The 11,422-nt window shown below is 43.9% G+C and overlaps 1 protein-coding gene across 1 annotated transcript; it reads left to right on the plus strand.

The window, feature by feature from the left end:
• Positions 1-5,569: 5,569 nt before the first annotated feature.
• On the plus strand, positions 5,570-11,201 carry LOC134503152 (phospholipase A2 inhibitor gamma subunit B-like). Its single transcript, XM_063311805.1, has 5 exons — positions 5,570-5,882; positions 6,748-6,867; positions 7,476-7,628; positions 9,413-9,550; positions 10,942-11,201. Exons 1-5 carry the CDS (start codon positions 5,783-5,785, stop codon positions 11,148-11,150), a joined length of 720 nt encoding a protein of 239 aa, XP_063167875.1. The 5' UTR covers positions 5,570-5,782; the 3' UTR covers positions 11,151-11,201.
• The last annotated feature ends 221 nt before the right edge of the window (positions 11,202-11,422 follow it).

Here is an 11,422-nt window from a genome sequence, read left to right on the forward strand (position 1 = left end):
TGCTGCAGGGAGGGACCTGAAGTGTGTCCATTCTACCAGTGTGTGTGGGAAGGACAGATACCATTGAGGATAGATGGTCCCACAAATAACCCAGTCCTGTGTCATTTAGGGCTTTATGGGTAACGACCAGCTCCTTGAATTGCACCCAGAAGGCTATTGGGAGCCGGTGCAGGTCATGGAGTAGTGGTTGTTATACTGAGGTGAACTCATAACTGCTATGTTGCTGCATGCTGGACCAGTTTGTAGCTTTTGGATGGTCTTCAAGGGCATCCCCATGCAGAACACATTGCGGTAATCCAACCAGGAGATGACTAAGGTGTGAGTGGCAGCAAGCAAAGCTTCTTGATCAGAAACAGGTACTGTACAACTGGTGCCCAAGATGAAGTTGTGCAGAGGCCCTCCAGGCCACAGTTATCACACGAGCTGTGAGTCCAGGAGAATCCTCAACTTGTGCACTGGCTTGGAGCAGGGGAGTGCTATCACCCCTCCCCCAAGCTGAAGATGGAAATACTCCCATCCTGGGATCCAGGGGATTCCAAACTCACAGCCACTTGGTCTTGCTAGGGTTGAATCAAAGCCTGTTCTTGCTCATCCAGACTTATTACTCCTGCTTTTCCTTTTGTTCTTCCTCCAGAATTGTTGAGATAACCGAAGAAGGAGTGTCCACAGTATGCTGCGGAACAGTGTTTCCCAACTTTGACAGCCTTAAGACTTCGACTCCCAGAATTCCCAGCTGGGAATCTTAAAGTTGCCAAGGTTGAGACCACTGCTCAACCACTGCTATAGGCCATACAAAACCTTTATCCCCAAGAAAGCTGGGAAATAAGTCAAAGAAACCCAGTTCAAAAGTTATCCCTTTACCTGCTCCCAGGTAGAGTTTTCTGGTGACTTTCAACCATGGTCTTTTTTTTTCTCCTGCTCTTTTTCTTTGTTTTTTATCTGCCCTCCATCCAAAGGGTGTTTCCTTTTCTCTCCCCTCTCAGTTCAAGCTGTTTCTGCAGAAATTCAAAGGGCAGCAACACAGACAAAAAAGGAGGTTCCTTAGGTTGAATGTGAGACAGTACAAGTGAGGTGCTAATTGCCCATTGGGAAGCTGAAACATTTGCTTCACTGAGATGCAATCAGATCTGAACAGGCTGTGTGTGTGAGACTTGCCCCATCTCCAAGGATCCTCAGAAAACCCTCACAATTCATCAGGCACCTGAGGTGAACCATTTTAATAGGCCCATCATCTTTGCAAAGGTCCAGAGTGCCTGCAACCTGGAACGAAAAATGATCTCACCACAACGAAAGACAGCTGTGTCCTCCCTATCTAGGTCAAGCATCACTGGCTCTGCATCAGTGCTAAAATTACCTGGGTCAAGCCCATGGGTCCCATGGAGGCTGTGGAATCCCAAGTCAACTTGGATCCAATCCCAAGGCATGAGTTGGAAGTCCCTCAAAACCAGAAGGCTTAGGGAAGTCCCCCAGAGCCAGCCATGAGAGCTCATGGAGGGCTGCTGCCGTGGCACACCAGCAGCAGCCCAGGTTTGTCCCTACAGTTCAGCTTTACATAAAAGTACTTGCATACACCCACCTGCAGGGCACAGCGACTGGTCACTGCTAGAGTGTCTCAAAGGGTTGCAGCTACACATCCTCACCAGCCTTGACATCTTGACTGAGGCAGGACTTCAACTCTGGATGGGCAGGTTTCTTTATGTTCTCTCTGAAATCACCATGAAATCTTGCAAGATTTTCCCAGGGAGTTTTGTGAAGCGAGGTATCTGTGCTCTTTCGTAGAGTTGTGATAACTGAAAACCGTTGCTGATCTTTACCCAACAGAACTCAAGGCTTTGTTACTCAGGGCTTCCTTTCTACACCTCTCAGTATTCTCTTCTTTCATTTCTCAACTTCCCTTTCTTCCTTCTCCTTATGTATCTCTTTGGGTCTTATCTTCCACTCCTTTTCTCCTTTTACTCTGAGCTACTATACTTTTTCATGGAGTCATCAGAATTCTTTCTGCATGTCATTCCTTCTCTCTTTCCCCCATCTTGTAATTTTACCATTTTGACTTTTCTAGTGTTAATTTTTATTCTAGATCTGGTCCTTTTCCTTGATTTTGACTCTGTTTTGCCTCACTGACTGACATGGTACATATAGACTAGTGGCAACTTGAAGATGTGTGGACCCCCTTGTTTGATTGACTCCCCAGCATGCCAACTCTTTAGATTGTGTGACTCTGTTCTTCAGTCTACTTGGCATCTCAATATGGTGGAGGTTTGGTATATGATGTCCTGCTTCATTTCAAGGATGAAGATCCCATTGTCACAGTGATCTAGCTAGATGCACTACTGTGACAGTTTCACCTATTTATTTATTTATTTTTTAAATTTTTATCCTGCCTTTATTATTTTTATAAATAACTCGAGGGGGCAAACATAGCTAATACTCCTTCCTCCTCCTCTTTTCCCCACAACAGTAACCCTGTGAGGTGAGTTGGGCTGAGAGAGAGGGACTGGTCCAAGGTCACCCAGCCGGCTTTTGTGCCTAAGGCGGGACTAGAACTCCCAGACTCCTGGTTTCTAGCCCGTTGCCTTAACCACTAGGCCAGACTAGACCATAGTCAACCAAGTCTTTCATTCAGAGCCTTTGGATGAGAAGAAGCAGAACCCACCAGCATTTGGATCCCATGCTGCATCTTCTGCTAGAACAAAGAAAATCCTTTGATTTCTCACTCAGCTACTGACTTTGGCTTCAGCTGTTTTGCATCAGTTGAAGATGCAAACTTCTTGCCTCTCTGATATCAGCCCAGACAAGTCTTTGAAAAGCCAAATATATAAGAAATTAAATACATATACTGTTTCTTTTCTCAACTGTCATTGTTTGAATGAAAATAATGTTTGGGTTAGTTAAATGGGTAATGATGTCTTTCTGGTGAACAGGGGATTTTAACTCTTTCCCTCTTTCTTTTTCCCTATTCCCCCTATATTGATGCTGTTACCCTCTGACCTCAATTGCCAGAGGAATATGCCCAGCCTACTTTTCAATTTCTGCCAACTCCTTTCCTCACAGCATTGGCAGTTATAAACATCTGGGCCAGGGTTCATACACTGCTCCCAACAGATTGGGGTTTTAAAAACACAATGTTTCTAGGCATGAGAAAGAGGGGTGAAGAACTTAAGACAGAGAGTCCCCTGTGTTCAAACCCTCTACTTTTGCAGGCCTACACAGGAGAGAAAATGAGGACGCTTCCTACTCTTTCCACAGCAGGGATCTGCAAAGAGAGCTCAGACTGAGCGAAATCTTATAGCTTCCTCTGGATTCTATCCCAAGGGAGATGCCCCACATTCTTTATGATTGAGATACTTTCACTTTAAGAAAAAAAAAGAATCTTAGAATCTGGGGTGGCAGTTACTGGAGGAGGGAGCTTAAACTGGTGCAATTATTTTGGGTTCATTTAACTGGTAGTAGCTGCTGGCAATAAGAACAACCTACCTGAACTTGACCTGTCCCTCCCAAACTACAACTATTTTGGTAAAATATAAAATCGTCCAAACCATGGTCTAGTCCATGGTTTCCAATAGGGACCACAGAAAGATTCATTTCCTTTCACCCATTCTAACTCCTGGAGTGAATTTTTGAGGATCTAATGGCCCCCATCCCAAAACAAGGGACTCATGAATGCATTCATTCCCTGCCCAATGTTCCTATTCATCTTTGGGCAAGTCAAGGAGTCAATAAGCTTTGCCTTACCGCAATCCGTCTAATTTTCAAATCATCCCCAAGGCACACCATCACTAAGCGTTTCCCCCCCTTTGTTGCCAAAGATGCATGACTCCAAAGTGGATTTCCTTTCTGGGGGAAGAAAAGATTTTTTTGGTGTTGGCTCAGTAATGGGATTGATTGATTGATTGATTGATTGATTGATATGCAGACTACACCCTGTCAATGTGATTTTGCAACCTGCATCATGCAATAGTTGAGTGTTAGATGAAGCGTGTGTCTGGTGCAAGACACTTATTAGTAAAACTAGCCACAGAGCAGCTTCAGAGTTAAAATAAAAGCCTCATCACTTCATAGGTTACAGACAACGAGATTATTTCAGTTTAAATCCTTGATAGAGCAGGATAGCAGAGAGAAAGCTGAAAGGGAGACATTTCCATCGCACTGCAAAATAGGAGTCTGAGTGTAGAGCTTGATTGACACCCCTGCTTTTCCTTCCCTCTCCTTGAACGTACATGGATTAGGGTTTACCTCCTTTTAGTCCTGGTGCAATCTCAACCTAATCTCAACTGCTGTTGCCATTGCAAGACTGGGGACATGTTTAGCCACAAAGAGTACATTGATTAATCAATTTATTCATTTTAATCAGAAATTATACAGAAAAATCCGGATTAAAAAAAGAGGAAGAGAAAAAGAATGGGGAGAAGAGGAGGAGGAGGAAGAGGAAATTATTATCTATAATATATGTATAGTCTTGTTCGACTAGGTTCTGACATAATAGACAGGAATTTTTAAACTCTTCCAGTTAACTCAGGTGGCTGGCATAATAGGAAGACATTATCCTTTGAGTTCTACCAGGTCTTTTAGATATAAGGGGACTTAGAAGGTCAGAATATAATGTTCATAACAGAACCAGTTTGGTGTAGTGGTTAAGGCATCAGGTTAGAAACCAGGAGACTGTGAGTTCTAGTCCCACCTTTGGCATGAAACCAGCTGGGTGACCTTGGGCCAGTCCCTCTCTCTCAGCCCTAGGAAGGAGGAGGAAACGGCAAATGACTTCTGAAGATCTTGCCAAGAAAACTGCAGGGACTGGTCCAGGAAGTTGTCAGGAGTCAACACCAACTCGAAGGCACACACACCAAAATCCATTCTAGAGGCATGACCAAGAGACTGTGTTTCTCGAACGTCACATGAATGTATTTGCTTTGAGATGACAGACAAGGAGAGTAATGCTTGTACTGTAGGACTCACTGACTGTGTGAAGGTTTGGAGTGCATCCAGCATGTACATAACTTTGTTCAGAAGCGTAGATATCCACTACAAGTCATAATGCGCATATTATTACTTGCCCCCACTTGGCCCCCTGCAGACATCCATGATCAGGCTGGCTTTGTTTCACATTCTTCCATGGGGGAAGGAAAAATTCAGTAGTTTTTTGCCTGTTTAGGGCTGAAGGCCATATGGCCCAAATCTGTTAAAACGATTTCTCTTGGTTTCTCAGTTCTGAAAATCTGTCAAGGTTTTTCGAACAGTAGGTCGATGCTAATACACATTTCACTGAGCTCATGACTTTTGTTCCCCAATTTTTTGCCTACCACACACAGATTTTGCAAACCATTTTCCTTAAGATAATGCATGGTTTGCACTTTATTTTCAGGAATATTCCCCTTCTTGTGCATTTTCCCTTTCCTGGGGCATTCACAGGGGGTCAAAAAAGTAAAGGTGATGGCCATGACTATGACTGAAGCCCCATCCCAGTTTTACCATTTACCATCCCATTGTAAAAAAAAAAAAAAAGGGACAGGGTTTCAATCACCCAGCTGTGGCCACCCTCTTTACTTTTTTTGGCATCCCCTCCCCCCACATTTGAATGAGAACTAAACTGTGGTTTCTGTATTGATTTGAAAATGTGACGTTAGATACATTCACAGTCAAATGCAGAGAGAATGAATTTCTCCCTCCTGCCCATCATAGATTCCTGGGTGATCCAAGGGTTATGGGCATACTGTAGCAGGGAACTCCTTCACCTGTGTTCTTCCTTTGCCCTTCAAGGTTCCTTTAAGCTGGAGAATTTACTACAATGCAGAAAAAGTTGCTGGACAAGCTCTCACATGGTGGGATATCCAAGACCCTGCAACCTTCCCTGCAAATCTTCTTGTTCTTTGAATTTTTAAGGACAGGTAAGGAAGCATCAGACAACAAGGGGAAATTTGTTCCACTGGGGAGAAATGGGTAGAAGGTCCCAGTTATACCAGAGGGAATAAAAAAATGGGCAAGGGATTTTCCATTGAAAGTCACTTGTAGGGTGTTACATGTCGATAGTAGGAGGAGCTCAAGAGAATAGTGGATGGGGGCAGAGCAAAAATGCAGGGGACTGTTCATGCTGTGTTTTCCTAGCTTCTCTCCCTCTTTTCCTGTCCTTGCAGTGGGCCATGTAGATTGCTCTTGCCAGACATCTAAATGGCTTGCTTGAAGAGTGTTATGAGGCCTAGGCTGAGGATGGTATTTGGGCTTAGAGCTGGATGTTTTCCCTACAGCAGTCGAGGAACAAAGATAGGTACTCATCCAATTTTTATGTGCATATTTTACTGTTAAATGCCCCATTTTGAGGGCAGTAGTGAAGATAGGGCAGAAGAAGGCTACCCACTGCAGTCCTGGTGGTTCGGACAATGAATGTCCCAGCCCTTTCCTGTGAACCATGTATTTGGAAGGTGGAGATCTCTGAGTCAGGGAATAAAAACATCTATCTGCTAGGATTGTGCCACATTTTGATTTGGAGATTCGATTCAGAGTAATTTTCTGAACCTTCAGTTTGGATAGAGCTGGTTACCTGAACCAAATCAACAGTTTGGGTAGGACTGGGGAAGATCCAAACTCCACTACAGTTCTGACTCTACTTCAGAGTCTATAGTGCATTTTTTTCCAAATAGTTGCCTTACAAGTTTGTCATAATTCATAGATCATACAGCCAAAATTAATACTTAAGGAAGTCCGGAGGGATGATGCCATTCTATATGTTCTCAGAACACCCCTCCCTCTCCTCAGTTGCCACTCTGGAGTGTGAAGTTTGTTCTGACAATGGCACCAACTGTATTGGCAATCTGCAGACCTGTGATGATAGTCAACACAACACCTGTGTCATCATTTGGATTCGTAGTACCCTAGGTGAGTGACCAACGCACACCAGATCTGGATACCGTTTAGACTAGCAGTTTAGGCTAGACGGCTTACCATCATGGCATGGAGACATCTCACCCTAACCCTGACTTACCTCACATAGGTCTAGCTGATTTATATTTCTGGAGCATTTATTGGCAAGGGAAATGATGGTGGGCTATGATCTGAAGGAAGCCCATTTGCCCTCATCCAGATCCCAGCATGGCCTCTTTGAGATCATTCTAAGGGAAGGCAGAAAGGGGAACCCCATGCCCCATGCTTACACAGTCCAATAAATCCAACAAAATTATCTTATTTCAAATATATAGTCCAGAGGAAATCATGTCTTCAGGATTATAATAAATTTTGGAAACAGCTACCAACTCCTGGTGCCCTCCCAGGTTTGCAGTAGACTAAGAACTGCTGATGATCATCCTCAGTTATGGATTCTTTTCTCTGCATCGCATTCTCCATGCTGCCCCAGCAGACTGCAGGGACTTGCAGTCACTTCTTGGCCAAAGCCACCCCCCTAAGGTCACTAGTGTCCTGCCTAAATTATGGGATGCAGCTGCTTGCTAGTGCCTTAGGAAATGTCTTCCTCTCTATTTCCATTATAGGTGACACAGTGATGCAGACTGTGGCCAAGGGGTGTGACTCCAAAGAGGTCTGCAAAACTCCAAAAAGCCACTTGAATATGGGGCATGGGAAAATCCTGCAAGCAAGTTTGGTTTGTTGCACCGAGGATGCTTGTCATACAGCCAAGCCTCAATGTAAGTGAATATGTTTTCTTGACATCTCCTCAATATTTGCTTTTTTTTTTTTTAATGTACAACCCAAACGATTACCACCAATAACCACCCGACCCTTTACAGAAATAAGTAAATGCATTCCTAGCAAAAATTGAATGCCTCCTGAGAACCAGGTAGAAAAACATATAGTAAGTCTCTCCCAGATTTATGTTTGGGAGAAGGAAACGAGAAGACGACATCATCATCATCATCATCATCATCTAGCCCGGGTCCTTGGGAATGACTCGATAGCTGGACATAAATGCCAAATCCAGGCTAAACATCTGGCTGGCTGTGCGACCAACCATAATAAATCGGTCGTGGTGGTCCCAGTGGTCATTAGCACACTGGGTGCCAGACCAAAAAATCTTAGATGGCACCTAGCAAATCTGCACATTGACAAATTTTCCATCTGTTAATTACAAAAAGCCACGTTGCTTGGACTCGCACATATACCACACTGATACATTACGACACCGGATGGCAGTGTTTCTCAACCTTGGCAAGTTTAAGATGGGTGGACTTCAACTCCCAGAATTTTGCCTGCAGAACTCAGGGGGGAGGCAAATACATCTCCCTCTGCCACCAGTCACCAATACTTTATTTTGTAGCTGAGAGTAAAAGTCCTAATAAGTGACTGAACCAGCTGGGGAATTCTGGGAGTTAAAGTCCACCCATCTTAAGCTTGACAAGGTTGAGAAACACTGCCTTAGGTTCTTGGGAAGAACTTGATGCGAATGAAGGCCAACACCAGCTGAAGAACTGGCAGCTCTGATTTCACATTGTTTACGTAACAACAACAACAACAACAACAACTTATTACATTTATCTGCCACCGGACTCCCAATGACTCTGGGCAGTTTACAATTGTTCAAACATTTTAAAAAAACAATGAGCAATTTAAAAAACCCACAAAAACAGCACAAGAGGTAAGAACAATGATGGCAAAGAAAATAAATCCAGGGGGGAACAGAAAGGGAGAAAGGGGCATCAATTGTCTTCTCTAAAGGCCTGGGAGAATTTGGCCCAGCATTCATTCATTCATTCATTCATTCATTCATTCATTCATTCATTCATTCATTCATTCATTCATTCATTCAATTTCTATAGCCACCCATCTCAGCAAGTGACTCTGGGTGGCTTATGATGATAAAAACCATAAAAGGATAAAACAATTATAATTAAAACTTACAACACAAAATAAATATGCATGGCTGCCAAGTAAACAATGTAAGATGTTAATACAACAAAGAAATGGGATCATTACCACCCTCGGGGCCCCAGGCCCAGGCACATAACCAGGTCTTCACGGCCTTACAGAAGGACAACAGGGTTGGGGACATCCTGATCTCTGAGGGGAGAATATTCCAGAGGGCAGGCGCCATGGCTGAAAAGGCACGCCTTCTAGTCCCCGCCAACGGACATTCTTTGGCTGACGGGATCCGTAGCATGCCCAATCTACCAGATCAAATTGGATGGGTAGAGACAACTGGGAGAAGGGGGTCCCTTAGGTAACCCCTGTCCCAAGCCATGAAGGGCTTTAAAGGTGACAACCAGCACCTTGAATTGCACCCAGAAGCACACCCACAACCAATGCAGCTCCCGTAGCAGTGGTGTTACGTGTGTCGAATATATGACTCCACTTATTACCCAGGCAGCTGCATTCTGCACCAGCTGAATGCTCTTCAAGGGCATTTACTTGTATCTCCCTCCCACACTGACTATTAAGTTGTCTGGGAATCTCCCCATCCCCCTTCTGCTTTCAGTACCCCCACGAGAGGCTAAACTCAATGGAAAGCAATGTCTTGCATGCTATTCAGTGGCAGGAGTATGCAGTGAAGAGATGGTGAATTGTACTGGATCGGAAAAGTACTGCTTCGAAATATTTTCCCGTACTTATGCGGGTAAGTCCCATTTTCCCTGCAAAGGTGCCTGTGAGTTTCATTTGGTGGCTGGATTGCGCCTAACTCGTTCATAATCTGCCACAGGAAATAAACTGGAAACATGGTCTTTCCCATATGATAAGAGGAAGACCTTCCTGAGCAGTGTTTCTCAACCTTGGCAAGTTCACGCTGTGTGGACTTCAACTCCCAGAATTCCCCAGCCAGCCTGGCTGACTGGGGAATTCTGGGAGTTGAAGTCCACACAGCGTGAACTTGCCAAGGTTGAAAAACACTGTTCTTGAGTCCAGAAGAGGGGCCCACTCCGCGATTGAATTTGGATTCTCTTTATATTTGATCCATGGATTGCAGCAACTGGGTTGACATCTTACATCAGCCTCATTTCAGGAATGCAAATGATATGCTAATAAAATGGTAATGAGGCTAAGCTGATTTCCCCCACCTCCATCTCACTCTGGTTACCTTAATGCTCTTTTCCCAACCCATCCAGGCCTCCAGTCTGCTTTCTAGCATCCGAGTCTTCTTTTCTGGGAAAGTGGAGACATGTTCCAAAGTTATAGCCCCCCATTCTTATTTTATTTATTTTTTAATTTCTTAAGAATGGTTCCGAGATCCACACGGAGAAAAGAGATTTTTTTTAATCTCAGTCCATGACCAGTCCATGAACCACATTGCGTACATGAAACTAGTAATGATTAATTAGTTAATTTGGAAAGCATATCAATCAAACTGCCACGCATCTTACCTTTTACCTGACAACATTTGTCCCCCGTTAAAGAAATAGAGTCATTTGAGTTTGAAAGTTCGAAGTTTTAAATAAAATCAGTTGGGATGAGCAGGGAATTTAGTTAAACGGGGGATGAACAGCTTGTGTCAATTGTCAGCGTGAGACAAAAGTGTCATGAAATATGTTTCACTGCCTCCTTCTCTGCATGGAACAGGGTGCCCTTTCTAAAATTGCAGAGGGGAGTTCCTTGAACCATGCCAATGCAAGAGTGTTCCTTAGCTTGGGGATAGTAATTTTGTTTTGATATTTGACAGGTCTGCAAGGAGTAAGCCTTAGAAACACGTCTTTGGGGAGGGACATCAGGTGTGCATAGCTCAGAAATATTTCTTGGAAATGAATGTGTCCTGGAGGCTGCTGTTTTGCTTACCAATAGGTCAGGTTCCAAAAATATATATATATTTTTAAAAAAAATGGTTTTGGATGTCTAAGGCACTTTGAAGATAATCGGGGGCTGGAGACCTGTTGGGCTCCAAGGGAACTTCACAGTCTGAAGCAACTGTGCTTGCTTTGCACCAAGAGAGTTTATTTTGACCTAGTGGGTTGGCTTGAAGGCCAACTGCAGGCACACGTGTTTACCCAGACGGCTTGTCTTGTCTTCCGTGTCCAGATGGAGTGCTTTGGGACTCAGCCATGACAGGCTGTACCACCAAGTCAACGTGCAGATCAATAAACCGTGGGGAAATGTCCATTCTGCAAGATCGCGATACAGTAATTAAAACATCCAGATGTTTCCGGGCTGCTTCGAAGGGGGTTTACCTCTGGAAGTTCTTCCCACTGTTGTTTGCTGGATTTCTCTTTGCACAGGCTTTCTTCTAAAAGACGTTTGCTGTGGGGCTGTGTTAGCTCCACATCTGAAGTATGTATGTGTGTATGTATGCATGCGTGTATTTATGCTTCCCTTTTGCCCCTGCAATGCTTCAAGGTGTGTTGATCTTCCCTGTGTGTATTGTCCTCTCTGCTTCCTTCTGTAAAAATAAATAATAAGTTTAAGCAAGCATATATTGTGCAGTCAAATTTTAAAAAACTCTGGGAGAAATCAGGGAATGCCGTGATTCTTGAACTTGACCCCTTAAGACCTGGAGATGCCA

This window comes from Candoia aspera, chromosome 10, assembly GCF_035149785.1.
Source record: "Candoia aspera isolate rCanAsp1 chromosome 10, rCanAsp1.hap2, whole genome shotgun sequence".
In the NCBI taxonomy this organism is placed as follows: Eukaryota; Metazoa; Chordata; class Lepidosauria; order Squamata; family Boidae; genus Candoia; species Candoia aspera.

What these genes read in the sequence shown, in the direction of transcription:
- LOC134503152 (XM_063311805.1), top strand. Translation starts at nt 5,783, where the DNA reads ATGCAGAAAAAGTTGCTGGACAAGCTCTCACATGGTGGGATATCCAAG. An exon ending in CTTTGAATTTTTAAGGACAG is followed by an intron (nt 5,883 to 6,747) that starts GTAAGGAAGCAT and finishes CCCTCTCCTCAG; the next exon opens with TTGCCACTCTGGAGTGTGAA. An exon ending in TCATACAGCCAAGCCTCAAT is followed by an intron (nt 7,629 to 9,412) that starts GTAAGTGAATAT and finishes TTCTGCTTTCAG; the next exon opens with TACCCCCACGAGAGGCTAAA.